The sequence below is a fragment of the Ostrea edulis genome, chromosome 5 (genome assembly GCF_947568905.1).
Source record: "Ostrea edulis chromosome 5, xbOstEdul1.1, whole genome shotgun sequence".
NCBI classification, from domain to species: domain Eukaryota; kingdom Metazoa; phylum Mollusca; class Bivalvia; order Ostreida; family Ostreidae; genus Ostrea; species Ostrea edulis.
In genome coordinates this window covers 9,365,534-9,389,052 of record NC_079168.1, presented here as the reverse complement: position 1 = coordinate 9,389,052, position 23,519 = coordinate 9,365,534, and the positions used below count along the sequence as shown (strand labels likewise).

Below are 23,519 nucleotides of genomic sequence, written 5' to 3'. Positions count from 1 at the left end.
CCAACCGTCTCTTACGTCACATTTGATTATCTCTCTTCGTATTGAAAATTTCCATATGCAATTTTAATCCGTCATGCCGAATAGCTGGCCAAAGACAAAATTAATGGTCATTCATAATTTCAAATTTTGAAACTCAGCATTGCGAATGTGTTTCTAATGGTAGTTTTGGTCCAGTGTGACAATTTAATGGTAAATCATAAATACACGTCTTTGATTCTCGTCAAACGCAATAATCAACAACAGAATGAACTATATGAATGACAAACAGAAAACACTGCTATATTGTACACAGTGGCCTTATTTCTTTGACATTGTCAGGTAATGTACAACCTTATTTCGGTAGATGTTTTAACTTTAAAGGTATCAGACGAAAACTTCCTAGAACAGTCCCGGACCGTTTCGACTTTTTACTTACTTTCAAGATCAGTGTCATCACAAAACATTTTCAACCAAAACAAAGACTTTTTTGTGTTTGTACATATCAGTAATTCTTAATAAATCATTACAAAAAGTCGCAATAGTGACTTCTATAAACACCAAAAAAATTGAGAACATCGAAAATATTAGATGAATATCGTATTTGTCAGATCGTTGGTATCCGGAGGAGGGCGGGTATGTCCGTCGTTGATTGAGATGTATATAAGTGACATAATTATTAATCTTCATAAAATGATAAATATGGACCTAGTCAAAACTATTATAAGTATAAATAACACTGAACACCTGCACAATTTTATGCTGATCATTTTGTCAATTCTAGGAATGCCGGAAAGGCCCGAGAATGTGCGTACATTTTGTTGTAGACCAAAGAAACGAACAGGCATATTGAATTTATTCAACAATCATTGAAAGTTAATTCTTCTGTTAGATCAAAATTAAGCACCGCTAAACAACAGATTTACTTCATATCGTATTGTCTAAGTTGCCATTAAAAAGAGAGAAAACTGGCTTATATCCGCCAATGCGTGTCCCGCCATTCTACTCTCATTTCAGGGTAATTTATCGAAAACGAAAGTAGTTTTTGAAAAAAACATTTCACGACATTTAATAATCAAGTAAGATTTTATTATAGCTTACGGACTTCCCCTCACATATGAAACAATATTAAAGGTACATGGAGTAAGTCTGGAGCAAACGTCTCGGAATCTATTGGCAATTTTTTTTTTATCTTTAAGTATACAATGTAGATACTTAAGAAATACTATAGGATATAAGTAGGTAAAACGAATCATTTAAGTTTGAAATCTGTCTCAATTCTGTCGCGAAGTGATTTTGTACGAAGATATATTGCATCATACTGTGCATGTATACGCATGCCTAGCATTCATATTCCTGCTGTTGGATTAAATGTTAGTAAATAATATAAAATAAAAATAAAATAAAAGCCACTCTATATACATACAAAACCCAACCTTAATTTTGCCTGATCTATTTCTGCAAATCCTTGTCGTGGATGATCAGATATTTTTTTCTGGACCTTGATGATAGAGTTAAGAGCGTTGACCATTTCTTGTTCAGAATATGGAAAAGATACAAGGGCTGCATCAGACACTCTCTGTAACAAAACATTTGCAACTATAAATTAATTCAAAGATTATGACAAACATTTCATACATTTCTCCTTTTAACCTGGGTATCAATTGTATTGTTTAAAGTCAACATTTCGCAAATTCGATGGTCGTTAAATGATCTAATTCATGAATACAACCTGCCAAAGAGTCAAATGCTGTCAGTCGTGCTTCATACCAATTGTTAGGCCGTTTTTACATACCGATTTATTTCTATAGATTACTCCATTTACCTGATCAAGATATAAGACTCATAGTAGGTATGACCGATATAAAGGGAATGCTTACTCCTCCTAAGAAATCTTACGACTAAGCTGAAAACATAATTCTGTCTGATAATCAAATACCGATCACAAGGTCATAAGTATGTGTTCAAGTTTTATAAACCATGGCTGTACTTTACATATTAATTAAGAAAGTCTACAAGAAATGAAAAATGAGGAAATTACAGTGTTTTAAGTTTTGATCTTAGTCGTAAGATATTTTGTGAATAGGGCCACTTATCCCAATTTTAGTGAGTCCAGACGTCCGTATTAGCCCTATTCGGGTTAGAACATGTCCTCAGTACTTATCGATTTCTGTAAGAGGTGACTAAATGGGGAGGTCCTTAGGATGAGACCGAAAACTCCGAGGCCCCGTGTCACAGCAGGTGTTACACGATAAAGAACCCTTCTTGTTCAAAGGCCGCAAGCGCCGATCATAATCCTAAATTTTACAATCCTTCAACGGAAATAGGGTGATGTCTCCATACGAGTGAAAAATTCTCGAGTTGAACGCTAAACAATATACAACAAGTTTGCATTTTCTGTGAGAATTATGACATTGATAACTGTACGCTCTCAATCTTTTCATATAGATAGTACAGGCTCTTTCTCTTTAACCCTCTAACTAAAAAGTTAAATATGTATTTCCATTTTTTTTTCAAATGCATGGAGGTGTCACTCTGGCATACTTCATAAAGCGTTTTACTAATATTCAAAACATGTACACTGCATACTTTTCTATGCAAAAGAAAGAAAGATGTATCACTATTTATAAACACACACATTTTAACAAGTCCAGATTTAAATGAATTTGGTTACTGAAGTAAATATTGAAAACAAAATGTCAACATTACATTGTAGAATTCGACTGCGTCACTTTTCACTGATTCTGCGAAGGCTTGTATTTTATTGGCCAGTTCTTTAGCGTGTCTGAAGACTGGTACGCCATCCAGATGATTCATTTTGGAAACAAATTCTGTGGACGCTTCAACTAGTTGTTCCATCTGGGTTGGAATACTTTTGACTGACCTGGTAATTTCACCAAACACCCCTTGTCTCGCCTTGGCGCCTTCAAATATATTTGAGATTCCCTTCGCAGCTTGTACAATAGGGGAGACGATAGACTGCGCAAGCTTGTCATATTCTTTGATCATGTTTCCAGTTTTATCAAAAACATAATCCTATATAAAAAAGAATGTGCTTTAAAATCAAATACAAGTAACAGAATATGATGACAATATATTTTTCACTAATTAAAGATATGAACATCACCTTAAGGAGATTTAGATTGTATTCAATATGTCCTTTGTAGCAAACGTCTATTAGAAGTATATATTTCTGGAAATTTATTATTCCGATGTGGGCCTCTGCAAACAGTCGATCGTGGATATCAATCCGGAAAAAACCTTGAATCAGGGCTGTAAAAAAAAAAAAAAGAAAGAAAAGGCATCGATATGCATGAAAAATATGAGATCAAATAAAGGATATAGAATATAAACACGGTATATATAACGTATTTATTATATATTTGTTATATGACACAGGATTTCTACATTCCTGATATGAACACAGGCACGTGCCCTTTATCACACACCCTGTATCAGCACCCTTTATTTTATTCTTTATCGTACGTTTCTGGAACACCTCTGTAGTTTTCATTCGGAGTACCTCGGAATTTTCCGCTTGGGAGCAGAGGATGTAATTTTGTAAACAAATGGAAAAAGATAGAAATGGGAGAGAGAAAGTTGGAATCGTAAGCGAGGAAAGTTGGAAAACTTGAAGAATTGATAGATTCGTCATAATGTAACGATAATGTTTGGTAAATACAGGTAGTAATATTAAACTATATAGAATTCAAACAATTTATCTAAATTGCTATCTTATATGTCAAATGTATCGGTGCATGTATTCATTGTATATCTTAAATCCTTCAAAAACAGTAATCGTTGATTTTAGGTTTTAATAGTTAATTAGCCCTTAAAATTAACTATTTTCAAATGTATAATAAAAGCAACAATACATGGCAAAACATGCATCACACTCCATATCAACCATCGATCAATATCAGTCCTTGGACTTGCAGCTCACGGGCTGGTATTGGAGTCTCGGGTTGATATGGAGTGTGATATAGATTTTGTCATGTATTATTTCTCTCTCTCTCTCTCTCTCTCTCTATATATATATATATATATATATATATATATATATATATATATATATATATATAATCTGAATATATATATATATATATATATATATATATATATATATATAATTTGAATATATATATATATATATATATATATATATATATATATATATTTATATATATATATATATATATATATATATATATAATTTGAATATATATATATGTGTGTGTGTGTGTGTGTGTGTGTGTGTGTGTGTGTGTGTGTGTGTGTGTTTGTGTGTGTAATATCCAACCTATTCTTAGATGAATTTTGTTTACAAAATCCAGTCCAAAGCTCGCTCCAATTTTAGCATTTCCTATTTCTTTCTTCCAGTGAAATTCGGGTAGTGCGATAAGAAAGTCAACAATTGGTTCGAACAAGACATCCAGCAGGCCCCTTCTCACACGGGCGACAACTGGGTAAGTATACGACTTGCTGTAAAGGAAAATAGAAAGAATCATGTAAGGTGGAATGATTATTGAGGTGTCAATTCACCTTTGAATTTTCTACGCTTTGAATTTTGTGGGTTTAAAAACATATATTACATTGGAAATTAGAAGCATTTCTCGGAGAAAATCATTATTTTTAATAATGAAAGAATTAAGATGTAATTTCTACATCCATAACCATATAATACCAATATAGAGTTTTGTCAATTGAAAGATACACGTATATTGTTTTGCCTATATATAGTTTTCATTAGCCTCGGTGGATAGAACTGATGGCTTCTATGTGAAAGATCTTATGTTCGAATCCCATGTAGGTCTTGGATTTAGTTTTGCAAATTATCATTTAAAAAATGAATCTCATTATTCCGTATCATAGCGAAAATTAGGCGGAAATTTATCAACGCACGTAACATTGATGAAAACGTATTCCGTTCAATTTTCCCTTTGATACAGTCTACTGTAAATAAAATTAGCTTTAGTTTTGAATTTGCTAAATTTTAATTACTGGCGAATGGCTTTTAAACCAAATGATATCTTGAATTTAAAATTAATTCCATAGCATTTCCCCCTTTTGGCCTGTTATTATATAGTAAATGACAGAAGATCTGTAATGCTGCCAATGCACTACGGTTTTCTCAACACGACATCGTGATTTTCCAAAAATGACACTTCTGAAAATTTGAAATCTTTTCAATGGATAACTAAAATTAAATTGATATGAAAATTGTATTCTTTCTATCGTTACGTTTTACTTATGATAAAAATCAAAACCTTTGAAGCAATTCATAAAAAACCAATGGGACGAAATTATTTAAAACTGGTCATGTGGTTTCATAAAAGATCCTTACGCGGCTGAGTTAAGGCTTTCCTCATAAATACCAGTGCTGTAAAACATGTACTTTACCGCACTGCCACATTACATGACGTCACAATGACAAATACGTGATGATGATGGTCATGACGTACATATCTACATTCCTTCTGCGGTTGGAAATGGCAAAATATTTTTTCGTTATTTACCACCGCTGTCAAACAATAAACCGCAATCGTGTAAAAGTTTCTGTCAAATGGGTTATATTAATTCTCTTTGATATTGAAATATTTTCAATTTCTTCTTTATATAACATACCTGCTAAAGTAATATCCATATTATATTGTGATCTTGATATCGCCCCTAATCTACATGTATATTGTGATTTTCACAATGAACTCATTTGCATAAACAGGGTTTCCGTACATACAAATTTCATCATTGGCACCACACCCCGAGGTTTTTGAGTGAAACATGTTTGATTTATGCGACATGTGAACTTTAGTGCAAAAGGAAAGTTAGGGGAGCAAGTTGTGGCTTCAACAGAAAGCATGTTTTTCGGGGTAGATTCAACTTCGTATATGCAAAAATCGCCGCATCTTGCATGTTCAATGCAAAAATTAGACATGTTACAAGTCACGATAAACTTGCTCTCAGCACTTTTCAAATTAAGAAATTAATATGTTTTGAAGTAATATTAACTTCAACTTGCATTGATATCTGGATATCGTGCCAATGGAACGATTTATACATACACGGTACGATTTTATCTTGATATTTGATCACGTGATATACAGCTGATGTAGAGACTGTCGGTCTGGTGAAAAATGTATGGGAGGTCAATATGCACTTAATTATACATACATATTTTTTTGGTATGAAAAGGTTGTATGTACAGAATTTGTCAAAAATTGATCTGTTTATAATGCTTTTTTCCTCTAAAATATTTATATGGCCCTACTTAACACAACTGCGTATTGACAAAGCTTACAGCGGACCTATGGTGAAAAACACCAAGTAACAGCAAAAGCTGTGGGCTTAGAATTTCAGATCCAGATGAGCTAAAGATTTAAAACCCGACCAGAGAATTATAACGTATTAATACCTGAGTATGATATTTTCCTCTTCTTCAGACATGTGATTTCTCTCTGGGTGCTTTTTATATCTTTCCAAAGCCATTTTCCGCACACTAATGATGTTGTCATTATTAAGAATTGTTAGTAATGCCACTGCACTCTGAAAAAATGTAATATTCTTTATAACGGATTTATCATTTCAAACCATAATGTATTCTAATGCATGGAATGTGATCTCTGACTTTCACCAATACGGAATCATTAAAGGGGCATTAGCTTTGAAAGTGATGCCAACCTTTTTTTCTCAAAATCTCTCATTGACATAGGAATAAAACATTTATTTTGTACAAAAAACGAGAGAAACCAAATAAAACTACGTTAGATAATTGCTTTTAGTGGAAAGAAATAATTTTGGAAGAATTGCTGTCTACAATCCCAAGACAGAAAAATGTGATACAGCCTAAATACCATTTAACCAGTCGTTACCTCACGGCAATGAAAGTGACGTGTAGCTTCAATAGCAGCTCTCCTCCATGCTGAGTGTTTAAAATTGGGTTCCAAATACATCAGGATGTGTGGCTTAGAACTCTCTAATCCGGCGTTACCCAGTGTATGTAACAAAGCCATTTTCGATAGCATATGGTCGTCGTTAACAGCGGGATTGTACTCTCCCACGGAGCGGGTGTAGCGAAACTTAACTGTAATAAAGAAAACGTATTACTAAAGAAGAGGTTAAAATAGGTCCTCGGTACCCCAGACTTGTCATAAGAGGAGACTAAATGGGGCGGTCCTTCGTATGAGACCCCAAAATCCGAGGCCCCGTGTCACAGCAGATGTGAGCTTTTCTGATCGAAAATTTTCCGTCGTCTGTCAACTTTTCACATTTTTAACTTCTCATAAACTACTGAACAAGTTAATAATGATAGCATATTCAGTTTTGTTCAAAGGAAGCGTCATATCTCCGTCAACAGTTTTTTTTCTCTCTCTTAAAAACCCCCTGAGCCAAGAAGACCTTAATTTTGTTTGAAAGCTTCAATATACAGAAATGTTTGTGAATGATTACTACAGGCCTTAGAATTTTGCATATGGCTGCAGTCCCCAGGCATCTAGACTGAATCGAAATTACAGAATCCGATCCTTTAGCCAAAGAAAGTTTATTTAAGTTTTTTTGTTAAGATATACAAAATTATATTAAAGCTTGGCCAAGTGTGCGTACATCTGAAAAAATATTAATAGCACCTTAAGACTAACTAAATTACAAATTCAAATAGTGATTTCACACTTGATATGATAACAAGAGGCTCGCAGTCGTTTGTCGTAAAGTTGAGTTGTTAGTTTGCCGTTAATATCTACTTTCAATGAAATATCTAAGTATGAAGCAGAAGTGTATAAATATTGTTTGATCTCAGAAGAGCTGAAAACAAAATGAAAGAGAAAAAAGCAGTACATATATTGACCTTTTCAATACATCAACTACAACGTAGTAGTCATCAAACCAATAAACTGTCATAATGGATACTCGTGAGTGCTTTACAGCTTACCTCCACTATCCTGTGCATGTATCCAGGATGCTACTTTTGCCATCAGCTCCTCTGCTCTAGTCATATTAGTTGACGAAATTGTTCTAGCAATATTCCCTAGAGCTAAACATGCCCTTTGAGTTGTCTTGGTTAAATTTCGAGATCCTGTGTGAGTGATTCAAGAACAATTGTATAATATTTTAAATGACAATAATTCCAATGTTACTTATTACAATTGTTTTGAATGGACAAAAATAAAGCTGAACTAGAATTTAAACATCAATAATTCCAAAAACAAATACGCAATGTACGGAGATTCAGCGGGAAAAATATTCACATTTTTGAGATTGGTGATACAGATGATAATTGGAATTATAAGAATCAAACAATATTTTGAAGAATTCATAGATGTGTTTGCATATCCAGTTTGTGAGTAAAATGTCTGGAGTTTGCACATCGATATGTTCATCAAAAATGAATGTTTAACTTTATAATGAATAATATATGTAATAACAATTACAGGCTCATGTATCATTGTAAAGAATTATGTAATCGTTTAAATTTGACACAATGTGTTTGACGCTTTGAACTTTACCATGCTGTGTTCCGTTTTCTCCAAAACATTTTCTTGCAATGCATGAAATCAGTTCCTTTAAATGGTAAAATAGTATGATAGAATGCCTGTACATCGATTTTATGACAAAATGAAACACAAATGTAAAAACACACACTTTTAACGATTGCTAATAACATAACAAGTGGCATTAACGCGGTCTTGTCCTAGGGATTACAATTCGCTAAATTTCAATGTCCTTAAATTTGAAGAGCTACGAAATGTCTGGATTATTAATAGGTAGATCAACGGTCAATGTCAAGATTAAAGAGTCGTTAATGCACTGTTGAAGTGACCTTGTTGCAAGGATTATACCCATATATCCCACTCATATTTACAGCTCAAAAATTATGCAATAGGCATGATTACATACTTTTTTCAATTTAAGATTCCTGGGAAATAAAGCAAAAAATAAGAAAGATATTATTGCTGGAGCAATCTATATCCCTTACCGACCATAACTCAGGAACATTCTTAACATGCTGTGGCAACAGTTATTATGAAAGCTCAATAATATTTTGTGTCAATAGTGTATACATCGGACGAATGAGAATACCAAGTCTGGTTGAATTAAAAAAACAATTACCAGCAATATTCTTATTGATAATCATGATGTCGAGGCGTGCAAAACATACTATCTGAAAGAGCTACCTAGTAGTCAATTGATTTTTTAAAAGGTGTCTTCATAAAATGCATATACAGTGTATCTAAAAAAAAAATACAGTGTATCTAGGACATTTATTATATCTAAATATGTATACCTCTGTTGGTCGTGTTAGAGCTGCAACGTGGATGAAAATCCGTCGGAGAGCTTCGTCATCATTGTGATCGCTTTTGAGGAAATGGTTAACAATAAGCCTTTGTATATCTTGGTCATCATTTCGAGATAAAATATCAAGGAAAAGATATCTTTCGTCTTTGCACAAAACGTCATCAACTTTGCATTGTTTTCTAAATATCTTGTCGCAAAACGCAATGAGCTGAACAGTCTTTACACTTAAGAGTGCGTTTCGAAGATTGTTTACACACAATGCTCTGTTTTCGTCCGCTGTAAAAATAGAAAAAGGGAGTAAATCCAGAATTGCATTGTATATGCATGTGACATCTTATATTTGAGCTTTAAACTGTGGATCTACAGGGGTGGATATGGAGAGGGGGTGCAACCCCATTCCTTTGGGTTAATTTTTTAACTTTTTTTTTCATTTTTGGGTCTTCAACACCCTTTTAGGGCGGGAAAGGTACAAATTTGGGTCGAAACCACTTCCTACTGAACACATTTTCAATCCTACCATGTTTAATGAATAGAGAGTTTCCAAGTAAAGAAATAACAATCAACATTTTAGGTATCTATTTTTGTCTTTCTTCTCAATTATTTTTATGACAATTGCAACTTATGTTCTTACATTTATCCGTATAGTTGTGTATGCACGACAATGCTCTGGTTAAGTTTACAGATACACTTCCAATATCCACCTTCTTTTCAATCTGTTCAAGAGATTTATCATTAACATCAGACTTGTTGTATGCACCATTACATGTAATATGCAAATCCTGAAATAGCATGAACTCGTAATCGAGTTGACTCATTTATGTCCATATAAGGTTTTAATTTGTTGACTTTCGTAATTCGATATTTGTATAGATTTGGGTTTCTTTATCACCTTTTTAAAGATGATGTCATCGTCGTGGAGAATTTGTTTTTCTGCTTTGAGGAAGGCTGTCTGTTTTCTATGAAAGAGAATAAAAAGCAAAATAGATTCCTGGAAATTGATCTCTTCATGAATTTTTACATAAACTAATTACGCATACATGTAGGAATTTTAACAAATAAACAGAAGTAAAACAATTCTTTTTTGTTGATAAAGAGATATTGACTTTAATTCTGTTAAAAGATTTTTCGTTTTGTTGTTCATGAGTTTTGTTTTTGATTGTTTATGTGTTTTGTTTTTAGTCGTTTATGTGTTTTGTTTTTAGTTGTTTTTTTTTTTTTGGGAGGGGGGGGGGCTGTTTATGCCTTTTTGTTTTGTTTATGCGTTTTGTTGTTAGTTATTTATACATTTTGCATTCCTTCAAGACTTTTTCATTCATCATGAGACGTTACCAGTTTTAGGTGAAGTGATACAAAATTTAGATCCATGCATGGCGCTCAAGGTTATTTCTTACGTCAACGCCTGTCATGACCTTCGTATTATCTTAAGGTCATAGTCGAATAAAACTGCGACTCTCGGTCCCACTTCCAAACAGGTCTCAAACCCACGATCTCGCAGTCTAATCTATAGACATACTAAAAGAACTAAACCGTCTTAATCCTAACATAAGTTATATTAACGAATGAGTCTTATATTTCTAGTCCTGATTGGTTGCGCCAGTCGTAATTACTGAGAACGAAATCCACATTTTAACACATAAAAATACCCAATAATATTTTTTTTATTTTTTTTTGAATTTTCATCATTTATTAAAAAGTATACATACTATTTGAGATAAAATATCCTCGGATACTCCCTCTTAATTCTCACCAATGGTGCCAGGGGCCCATTGGATTGAATGTATTTTGTTATAATATTATTTTATATAAGGCATATATATAATTTATATGAAAATACATAATATCAAATATTTTTCGAAATCATAAAAATATCATATACAACGTTGATGTAGATATATCAACAGTAGAATAACATAGAAATTACTTAAGGAATAATATATGAACAATGTAGTCCTAAGTTGACCGTATAGTTATAATGATAAATATTTAAGGATAGTTTATACTGGTCTCTTCACAGCAGTCAAGTTACATTAATTTACAAAGATGTTCAAAAAATTTATGCTCTTTTGCATTTATATACTTCAATACTGATGTATAGAAACATAATGATTTTTTAACATGATTATACATATCAAAAGTCGTTTCACTTAAAGAATCTAATCTACATAACATTTTATGTTTGTATATTCTGTAGGCTATATAAGTAATAAGTAAATTTAAGAATTTGGTTTTATCATTTTGTTCTAGAAAAAACCCAACAACAATGTGTTTCCATTGAACTTTGAAGGATAGATAACTGCTAACAGTGTTCCATATATTTAAAACATTATCACACTCGTAAATCAGATGTTTTGTAGTCTCAACTTGCTTACAATGTATACATTCATTCTTTACATCTTTTTTCCATTTGTTAATATATGCATTATTACATAATATGTTATTCAATAACTTATAACTGAATTCCGCTATCTGTTTGTCTTTCAAATCTTTAATTTTACATTTATAAATGTTTATCCAATTAGAATCACCGAATATTCTGAATTCTTCAGACAGTTATGCCTGAAAATTGGGTTTGCAAAACTTTTTTTCAACTAAATTTTTATAAAAAAGATTACTTGATGTTTTAAGTATATTGGTAAATCCAAGAAGGAAATTAAAATTAGTGACATTTTGTTTATTTACACAGCTTGAATTTGAAAAATCGTTTAGTCCTCGAATTTTTCTCGTGATTGTCATAATAATTTTGTATTCACATAGCCAGTTAGATTTGTCATTAATGTTTGAATAATGTTCTAGCGGTTTAAAAATTCCATCATCAAATAAATCACTAACATATAAGATACCAGATCTCGCCCAATTATCGAAGAAAATGGGTTTTCCTTTATATTTCAGATTTGTGTTATTCCATAATGGTTGTTGTAAAATATCATCAGGTAACCTTTTATCAAAGTTAAGTTCTCTTTTACATTCATTAAAGCAACACAGCATTTCTTTATAAAATAATGATAATTTAGTTTAAATTCCCCACATCAGTAGTTGAACATTTTAACATATAGTATATATCAAAGTTAAGTTTTCTACAATAATTATTTAAAATTTCAAGTAAGACTCCCTTTGAATTTAATAATCTCGGTATCCATGCTGCTTTTAATGCTTTTAATTTGCATTCTACATCTACTATTGTTACATCTCCAACCAAAGTGTTTCTTTTGATTCTTTCTTTTTTTTATCCCAAATGAAATTAAAGATTAATCGTTGTACTTTTTTCATAAAATCTTTATCAGGAAGACATAGAATTGACGATACATATGTTAATTTTGAAATGGCAAGTGTATTTATAATGCATGCTTTGCTTCTTTATCGTGACCAAGCAAAATACATTCAGTTTTGTTGATATTAATTTTAAAGCCAGCACTTTCACAGAATTTATTTATTTCATCTGGGCATTTTTCATAGAAATTTCATTATTTACTGTTAAATCGTCTGTATACTCTTTATTTCAGAATTATTTATCCATTATTTTTCATTTTAAAGATTGGTTCTGTATATAGAATTTTAGTCCATTTGATAAAATTATTTCCTATATTGAATTTATTCAACACTTTAAAAAGAAAAATCCATTCCACAGAATCGAATGCTTTTTCAAAATCTAATAATAGTAATATTCCTTCCAAATTTTCAGTTTCACAATATTCAAATATGTCTAGTAGGAGTCTTGCATTCTCCTCAATATAACGTCCTTTAATATAAGCAATTTGGTTTTCATTAATTATACCTGATAAAACTTTTTGCAGTCTTTTAGCAAAAGTAAAGGCAATTATTTTATAGTCAGTATTTGTCAAACTTATCGGTCTATAATTTTTAAGTTGATTCTTTGCTCCCTTTTTAAAACCAATGATATTACTGATAATCTTTGAGTATGTGTCATTGTTTCATTGTTAAAAATCTCTTTTAGAGCATCATAAAAATATGGTCCAATTTCATTCCAGAAAATTTGGTAAAATTCATTAGGCAAACCATCGAGACCAGGTGATTTATCACTTTTCATATTAGAAACCGCCTCCGTACATTCTTTGAAAGGTGGGAAAAGTTCCAACATGTCTTTATTTTCATCACTTAATAGTGGTATATTTACTTCCGACAAATAACTGTCAATGATTTCATCATCTAAGTTTTTACTAGCATATAAATTTTGATAAAAATCAACCATTTCCCCTAATATTTTATTAGGTTTGTTTATCTTTTTATTGTTTGAGTTTAGAATTTCTGTAATGACATTTGAGGATTGATGCTGTTTTTCTACGTTTAAGAAATAAGAAGTACTTTTCTCTCCATTTTCTATCCATTTAGCTTTTGATCTTATTTGTGCGCCTTTAGATTTTTTATCATAAATACAATCTAGCTCTGCTTCTAGAGTTTTAAGTTTTTTGTAATTTAAGTCTTCGGGTCTCCCAGTTTCTAATTTTTCAATTTCTTCCTCAATTGTTTTAATCCTTTTTTTAACCGATATTTGTTTAAATATTGAAAAATTTATCGAAAATTCTTTTACTGCGCGTTTAATTTGTTCCCATTTATCAATTGGGTTTAATGAATTGTCAATGTTGTTTATGACGTTTTTAATTCCGTTTTTATATTTCTCATCTTGTAAGTGTGATACGTTTAATTAATATACCCAATATCATTATATTAGTCTTGTATATATTTCCTTCCTTTTCAAGATCATAACAAAATTAACATACAAGACTTACCTTTTGACAACAAGTCGCAAATCAACTTTCGCTTTTGCATGTATAGGACCAATTTCTGAAATCAAAATATTTTAATTTCGTCATCGATTGTTTATATCTATTTTTATAAAAAGATTTTTAACTATACTCTATTTGAAATAGTTGCTTGCGAGATACAAGAGCAGCGAATTTTCATTCAGGAGTAGATAGAAATTTAAAAATAACCATTGTGAATTTAACGCGAATTAGTAAAACTAGATTTGCGTAAATGAGACAATATTCATTATGAAGCAGATAACGTCTCTGAAAATAATTTTACATAAAATTTGAATGAGTGATACATGTTTAATGTGAATAAACGACACCCATTCGCATAAGCGTGGATAAAATTGTGTCTGCCACACACACACACACACACACACACACACACACAATGACACACATGCATACAACTGAACCATGACCTTACGACCAAGTTAATCATAGGGATCCCTCTCTTTTTCCTTACTTTCGATTTATGTAGCTGGTAGGATCACAGGAATCGGTAATTTTGTTTGCAATAGTAATATCGTAGGAGTCTGCATCATACCAATCCCGTGGAGTAAAACATTATAATTAGTTAATTGAACTTTGAGGATCCGGGTTAGATAGGTCTTCAGTACCTCTTGCTTGTCGTAAGAAGCGACTAAATGGGGGTGGTCCTTCGTTGTCTCAAAGGCCATAAGCGCTGAGCATAGGCTTAAATTTTGTAGCCCTTCACCGGCAATATTGACGTCTCTATATGAGTGAAAAACTCGAGAGGGACGTTAACAATATACTTCCCTGTGTTTACAGACCAAAACACGGCAACAATTTTCACTCTTTGATCAATTGCAAATATGTTACCTTATGAAAAATAAAGATAACCATTTTTTACTCAATACATATAAAATAATTTGACAAATTAAATGATTATTTCTATATATCAATTAGCATTTTAAAAATTTATCAAGTTTTAAGCCTGGTTTTAAGGAACAGATTTTCCTACCCCCTAATCAAAAGGAGTTGTGATTAAAAGCAATTAATTAATCAACACTGGTATTAAAGTTAATAATCAATTACTAATGAATTATACTTTGCATTAAGACATTCTCATTAGCAAAATTGCAAAGCTTATTAAAAATATACGAGTTGAAAATGTAGGCGGGGATCCAGAGTTAACGTGCGTATTTCTTTGTGAATTTCAAAACCCTAGGTTTCTGATTCTAGGATGTGTCCAAAATAGTCATTTCCGTTAACACATCATATATCATATTATGTAAAGTATTTCATCCTTATGGGCACTTTGGGGGAGGGTGTGTGTCAAAAGAACACATCTTCTTTTATACTGCTGCTGAATATCAGAATTTAGCTTAGATATGCAAAACAGGAAAGTTATTATAGATCACCTAGCTATTGGGCCCAGTAATACCTTTAGCTAATACTCAGGTGACCGATAAGACCTGCGAGCCTCTTGTTATCATGTCAAGTGTGCAACCACTTATTTGAATTTGTAATTTAGTTAGTCTTAAGGTGCTATTAATATCTTTCCAGATACACACACACTTGGCCAAGATTTAATATAATTTTGTATATTTTAACGAAAAAACTTAAATGAACTTTCTTTGGCTAAAGGATCGGATTCTGTAATTTTGATTCTGTCTATATGCCTGGGGACTGCAGCCAGATGCAACATTTCCAGGCCTGTAGTAATCATTCACAAGCATTTCTGTATATTGAAGCTTTCAAACAAAATTAAGGTCTTCCTGGCTCAGGGGAATTTGAGAGAGAGAAAACCCCACAAATGTTGAAGGGGATATGACCTTTCATTTGAACAAACTTGAATATGCTATTATGAGTTTGGTCAAAACCTGTTCAATAGTTTATGAGAAGTCAAAAATGTGAAAAGTTGAGAGACGACGGAAAATTTTCGATCAGAAAAGCTCACTTGAACTTTCATTTCAAGTGAGGTACTTTACTTACCACCTTCACTATAATCATTGATGACGTATTCCCCTTCCATTGGAATTCTAGAAAGCAAAATAAACTTTATTACAATAGTCTAAACGATTTGCATTTGATACCAATGTCTATTGCTGAATAAAAGTAGCCTTTTAAAAGATTTTCCATATGCTTTTAAATCAATTCTCATGACATATATGACAAATTATATCTTTTTTCTATATCAACATACCGTTTTTCTCGTTCGGGAAGTCGATTTTCTATTATTATATGGTCCTCAGCCTCTACCTTGTGTATAGTTCCTTGTGAATCTAGATGAAGAGTCTGAAGCAAAACTTATTTTATCATCATGGAAGTTAGCAACACCAGCTGCTCATATTGTATGATATATGTGTATTGAACTATGCAGCCCTAAAGATCGGTAAATGCTCACTCGTTAAAATACATCCGTCCGATATATTTAGTAATGCAGTAGAAATCAAATAAAGGGTCAACACCATGCCTCCAAAATAATGGCTTTGACAGAGGCAGATTATGTTACAAGATACACTACATCCTGCCATAATATAAACCGTATGAGATGATTTATTTTTCGTTTGTGATGATTGAGTAATATGTATATTAAGTTTGATTTTTCAGTTTAATCGTTACTGTTGCTATCTTGTTTTTGTGTCCAGAGAATTTACCTATGTACATGTACATTTGACTTTGACCTTGAAAGCAATGGACTTCCTATAGCCATTGGGAACATGTATACCAGTTTTTATCATAGCTAGCCTTATAGAAAGCTTTTATCTGGCCCAACGGGTTCTGGCACACAACTTCATGTACAGTATATAGAGATACAATACTACAAATGATGGGCCCATAACAATCACCTGACATGAAAACTTTAGAACTAAAACTTCTTACTTTTTGGTGGATTCTCTCCACCTTATCAACACTTCTATGGTGGCGATGCAGAGACACTCCGCTGGAAAGTCTTTTTCCAACGTACTGATGTTGTAAGGTTCCTGTTGAATGTGTACAAAGAGCAATCATACTTTTGTATTTCTCTAGTTCTACGCTCCGTACCGAAGATTGGAGGACAATTTTTTTTTGTCCTTTATGGTCTTCCGTCTATCTGCCCACGTCTACGTCGCCACATGAGTGAAAGATTCTCGAGAGGGATGTTAAACAATATACATTCAATCAATCCAAATCTTTACCCTTGCCCATAACTTTTGAATGGTGAGCGCTATTTCATGTGTGCATTTCTTATGACAAGATTGTCTTTTGATACCAATTTTTGTTTATCTTATTACCTTAACCTTGAACTTTGACCTTCTTTTAAGAAAGGGTATAAAGGGATTCTCCTGAATTATCTAAAGAGCTCATTCCTGCGCAAGAATCATAAAATGACAATTTTATCACAACACTCATGAAGTTTGTTGCGCATTTAAATGTATGAACGTTGCGAAAATAAAATATTTTTGAAGTTGAAAATTTTCGTTTTCAGGAATTTAGCTCCCGAGCTTTTGAGCACAGCTGCAGAGGATGCTACAACTAAGCATTTACTGATTTAATACTGATTCCATTGGTGGAAACATATTACACATCTATTACTGAACCCTATCCTGTTGAAATTGTTTGTGCCAATTCAAATTTTGAAAGGGTTTGGCAGGGACTATATTTTGTGGCTGAAGGATTGATTCATCAAAAAGTTCTAAATCTGCATAATACAGTTCCTTTTTCATTCAATATATATTCTATTCTTATACTTCTATACGTGCATTTCAGTTTTATAATCTATGATACAAGTAGTGGAGATTTAGAACTAGTTCAAATGTTGTAATTCATTATTTTGGTTGATATATTTTTCCAAACAGAACACCGATTCTTAAGAATATTCGACCTTTTGTATAAATATTCAGTATTTTTGCCAATTTTTTATTTTTATATTTAACCCTCATTTGTCTTAAATTTTAAGACAAGACTTTGAAAATTATGTGAAATTTTAGAAATTCACATTACTCCTAATATGTCCTTTTAAACTTTCAAATTTGATATTTTTTTCCCGTATCGATATCTAGTGCAAAAAGTTATTATTCGTTTCCATTACTAGTATTAAACCTTCTTTTTATTTGTATAGTTAGAAGATATGATTATGTATTTATTTTATGTAATGATTAATTTGTTTTGCTCATGTTGTGTTGACACCAACAGACAACTAAATCTTGAGTCAAATATAAAATTTTAAGTGCAAAAAGATAATGTTTAGAACACTGTAGCTCAGTAACAGGCATTGTGACCCAGGTTTTTCTTTATTAATTTTCTAATTCTCCATCAAAGTGTAAATCAAAAATACACTTCCAAACAATATTGATATTACTAGCAATCTCAGGTGCCAAACTCTTTAACACAAATATAAATACTTTTTGCGGCCCATACAAAAACACATTGACATTCCCTTTTATCTGGTATTCAGACGCACTCAAAGAATGTAAATATTGCAGCATCATATCCAACGAGAGGAAAGCCTACGGTGGGTAGACATAGAATTTTCAAATTGGCATTCTGCGAGAAAAGGGAGAAAATAGAGCGAGATAAAACTCAGGCATGAACTAACATTTACTTGGGGGGGGGGGGGGGGGGGGGGGGGCAAGAACTAGGCGAAACACAGGGCTGATTGGTTGTGTACTGTTTCACTCCATTGCTGGTGAATTTCGAATGTGGGTTTCTTGTGGCAAGACCTTTCATTTTCTAAATTTGAACTCTTGACCTTGATGTTTAACCAACTTTAAAGTAAAGTTAACCTTATCGGTTCTTTGTTGCTAATGGGGGCATATTGTTTCGCAAACACATCTTGTTCCATTTACAGTGTACATTAATCCTGTTGAATTTCAGATTCCGATACCAGTGTGAAACCATAAAACACTTCTACATATAGATCGACCATCCACATTTTGCAGAAATGTGTCAGTCATAGCAACAATTCAAAATATTCAATTGTCGTAACAATGTTTTACTTGCATACATTGACAATTGGAATTAAAACGACCAGGTAGTAACTTTGAATTTACGAATCTAAAAAATAAATTCCGTTGAGCACTTTATGACAGAGAATGTACATATGTGATTGTACAATTTGTAGTTAGCTATCATGCGGAGAGTTAAGTATTGCCAAAGAAACAGTTATTGAATGAAATGATTTTCATGCAATACGTAACAACAAGACCACCCAGCTGTTACTCTCACCTAGGTGAGACATACAATGTATATCTGAATTAATTTTGTACCTAGAGAATGAAGATGACACACGCAAGCTTTATTTTAATTTATCATATGGTAAGTAAATCAACCTTTTACCTAAGTGATCAATATCTCTGCTAGTATAATTCCAAGTCTCTTCATTTGATATCTGAAACGTTCGAGACAGAAAGATATATGAAATACATGTATCGATATTTATAGTTGTTATTTTCATATCTGAAAATAAGATTATGAATTTGATGTATTGATGAAAAGGGTGAAGATAACGAACAGTGATCAATCTTGTGAAGAATACACAAGAGGCCCACCGTCCTTATCGGTCGCCTGTGTATTAGTTGTAATTATCACTTGTCCCAAGGTCTTTGAAATCTAGAAAAACAATCCTGTTTTGAATACTAATATTTTACAAAAGTACATGTATAAGTTTTCAGATTACATCTTTCTTTTAAATGTCATCGAAAGTGTCTATGATGATGAAAAGTTTTACATACTTTACTACACGTAGCACTAACACAATGTGACTAATTTGGACACATCCTGGAGTCAATACCCTGGGGTTGGGAAATTTACAAGTATAATATAGTCACCTTTTCCTGCATTTCCTAAATTTGCATTTAGTTTTCATACCACGTCAGGAAACTTCAAGAAGTATTTCACATCATAAAGAATATATAATCACTATTATGATAATTTGGCTCAACCCTAGAACCAAATCCTTCCACCCTTGGATCAAAGAATTTAGATTTTGGAAAAGTACTATCTATTCGTTCTAGATATTTCTATAGTTTCAACTTAGAATCAATAGCATTAAAAAGGTATTATCTAAATGTTTTACATATACACCCTGTACAATGTATACACTGTATATGTACCAAGTTCTGTCTGGAGTCAGAACCTCTACTCTATGGATCATGAAATTTACAATTGTGGTAGAAGTCTTCCTGATCTACATCAATATATGTGCTTAGTTTCTCCTGCACATGTGTGGTTGTAGAAAAGAAAAAAGTCAAAATTGGTAAAGTTTTGCCCCGCCTTTCAGGCCCCAGGGGTGCAAGAATCCAGAAATTTACAATTTAGGCCACATTTGTACAAAAGATGTTTCATATCAAATTTAAAAAGAATTGGAATGGTAGTTATCAAGAAGTTAACAATGTTGCACGACGGACGACGCCGGACGACAACCAATTGCAATAGGGCACACGAGTTTGCTTTGGTGACCTAAAAAATTAGAGCAAGGCAAACACGAACTACGCCCACGAGCCATATGCCTATATCTTGATAAGAAAAATGAAGTAATGCGTAGTCAAGATCAGTAAGTAAAGATTCGTATGAAACACGCGTACGTCATACAGCATTCGACCAAATGACAGCTTGTATATGCAAATTAGGTCATAATTGACACGACATGAATGCCCTAAATAAAAAAGTAAAAAAAAAAAGGTTTGTTTAGATTCAGAGTTAACTTTGTTCGTATGAAATATATCCCGCTCTATAGGTGTATAAAAATAAACATTGATCTGGATAATGTACACATATTTTCGTCGCAGTTTAATTTCACTCATATACGCAAAAACCGTAAAATCACATCTGAAGTAAATCAAATCTTGATTTTATAACATTTATTTAGAAATGACAAACACCCATGAATTTAAGATTGGGTGAAACCGTTAAAATAATTCGGAGCAGATCCAAAGCTGTTTACATCATATCCCAAACCTGTGCAGATGTGCTTGAAGATAAATATATACAGTACACGACACGAGTTTTATGCGTGTTCCACGCAACGCGGTGGAACAAATTTATCCCAAACACGGTGGACCTTTAAAATTGTCGGCACCTTTGAAGTCCTATTTTTCCGCGCGAGCTAGACATTGAAGTCCACGGAGGATCTCCGTGGATGCCACCGCGCATCTCCGTGGATGTCACCTGTACCTCTGTCAATACCACCGTGTACCTCCGTGTGATAAAACAAAGAAATAATTTCCAAAATATTCAACCAAAAAACCTTTTCGCTTGGCCAGCATGCATGCCCCCACCCCATTACTTATTTAGAAATTAGCTATAAATCATTTAATTCTTGTAATTGTTGTTTAATTATACGTTGGTGTTTTCGGTACATTGTGTAGACTTCCCTGCAGACGTTCACATGTACATGTATATAGCTGACCTTAATCACATATTCCTACTTACAATGAAAACTTTACGTAAAAATAAACCACTGCTTATGGTACACATTTCTTTGAACTGCTATTTATCAAATTGAAATTACTGGCATGTGATTGTCGTTGTTCATGACCCTTCTTTTATTTGGTGAAATTGTGCTGCACGTGCCGTGAAACAATGTACCGACGAGTGGTAGGAATAACACATGTTTACATTGGATATGAATTTCATTATGTACTCAACTGTGAAGCAATGTGAGCAAAGAATCAATTTTTTATCACCTAAACAAATAGATATTAAAAATATCTTTACTTTTAAACAAACCTTTAGAAAACTCCGTACTTTCTTTAAGAAAATAATAAAATAAAATGTGCTCCCCTACCTAGAATGCCCATACTTCACATTAATAATAACACGCGTTTTTTAGTGTTTTTTTTTCTTTCTAACTTGATAAATACTTTGTTACACGCATGTATTATTTACTAAATATATATATAAAAGCTTTTTGTCTTTATATTTTTGTATACCATTGCTTAGAATATAACCTAGTTTGTCGACCAATCAGATTTCAAGAAGTTGTTCATTAAGTGGCTCACTTATTCATTAAGAATTCCCAACAGAGAGATATCACGTGACTGACTGTGATTGGCTATTTGAAAATAAATTTTATGACATTGTAAATGTTCCCAGCCAATGAAAAACTAGGTTACATTCTAAGCCAGTTAGAGTATATTAAGTGAAATCTTATTGGATAAGAAGGGGCTCGCTCACTAACGTTCGCTCCGCCCCTTCTTATCCATTAAGATTTCACTTAATATACTCTAACTTATACATAATGGTGATGAGATCCAATAAATTGAATTAAGTACATGTAGTCTTGAAATATCACAAAGTATAGAGTTGACAACGATTGAAATAAAAATGCAGACGTTTTCTCGTTTATTCGGTAACTCAATAACTAATTGCGCGTCTTCTGAATGAAAGTTGTAAAACAAACGTACTAGGTTTTGGTCAGTTATAACATAATGCAGGGGTAAAATTCATCTAAGTATAAGTTAGAGTATATTAAGTGAAATCTTAATGGATAAGAAGGGGCGGAGCGAACGTTAGTGAGCGAGCCCCTTCTTATCCAATAAGATTTCACTTAATATACTCTAACTGGCTTAGAATGTAACCTAGTTTTTCATTGGCTGGGAACATTTACAATGTCATAAAATTTATTTTCAAATAGCCAATCACAGTCAGTCACGTGATATCTCTCTGTTGGGAATTCTTAATGAATAAGTGAGCCACTTAATGAACAACTTCTTGAAATCTGATTGGTCGACAAACTAGGTTATATTCTAATCTCCGCTAGCAATGGGTTTTGAGTCAAATGTGCCTTCGTAGACGAATAATCTCGGCTAGCGAAGATGGGAAAAAAGCCTAGATAGTCCGCTTGCATTAACATATATTATGAAGGTGAAATCGAAGAATTATCCAGTAAATCCAATGATGTTGCAGTCTATATAGCATGTATTTATTTTATTTTTGACTAAGAGGGAGATAGACAGCTAAGCACGTAACATTGTTTTAGAAGGGGGGGACTCATTCATTAGTCCTAATCCGGACCAGCCGAAAAAATTGAACATGTAAAGAAAACAAAACGGGAAATAAAAAAAAATATATCAGAATGAAAGGGGATGAATAATTAATCAGAAAGAAATTATACTTTCAAGATTTATACTGAACGTATTAAACTTCCCGTATCTGCATGTACATTCATCTCTATCTATCTCTCTCTCTCTCTCTCTCTCTCTCTCTCTCTCTCTCTCTCTCTCTCTCTTGCTTTCATTATCTAATGCATCTAAAGATTAAATTAAAGATTTTAATAATCGATAGCGTATATGAATAAAAGCAAATAATCGCTAAGTCATTTCTGCTTATATTGATATTAGTTGGGTTTTTTTGATGAACTAGTTGCATTTGACACTGAGGATTTACATCCCTAAATATTGATTACAAACACGTAGAATCGGAGAGGGTGTACTTTGAAAACTTGAAAGTTAAGGATTTAGCCTTGTAGCTTGTAGCGACCTACCCACTGCACGATTTAAACAATTGAAGTCGGATGGGGAAATTGAGACAGTTTCAGAC

General features: G+C 32.7%; 1 protein-coding gene across 1 annotated transcript in view; it reads right to left on the bottom strand.

Moving 5' to 3' along the window:
• LOC125651670 (uncharacterized) overlaps nt 1–17,009 on the bottom strand; it is a 41,364-nt gene extending 24,355 nt beyond the window's left edge. Inside the window, exons 1-15 of the mRNA XM_056164488.1 lie at nt 16,881–17,009; nt 16,201–16,292; nt 15,990–16,036; nt 14,010–14,064; nt 10,154–10,220; nt 9,896–9,977; nt 9,254–9,540; nt 8,475–8,529; nt 7,901–8,044; nt 6,846–7,057; nt 6,389–6,519; nt 4,277–4,458; nt 3,104–3,249; nt 2,686–3,012; nt 1,413–1,555 (exon numbers count right to left, since the gene is read on the bottom strand). Of these exons, the coding sequence (XP_056020463.1) occupies nt 1,413–1,555; nt 2,686–3,012; nt 3,104–3,249; nt 4,277–4,458; nt 6,389–6,519; nt 6,846–7,057; nt 7,901–8,044; nt 8,475–8,529; nt 9,254–9,540; nt 9,896–9,977; nt 10,154–10,220; nt 14,010–14,064; nt 15,990–16,036; nt 16,201–16,292; nt 16,881–17,009 (2,099 nt within the window). The remainder of the gene's footprint in view (nt 1–1,412; nt 1,556–2,685; nt 3,013–3,103; nt 3,250–4,276; nt 4,459–6,388; nt 6,520–6,845; nt 7,058–7,900; nt 8,045–8,474; nt 8,530–9,253; nt 9,541–9,895; nt 9,978–10,153; nt 10,221–14,009; nt 14,065–15,989; nt 16,037–16,200; nt 16,293–16,880) is intronic.
• Between the last annotated feature and the right edge of the window lie 6,510 nt (nt 17,010–23,519).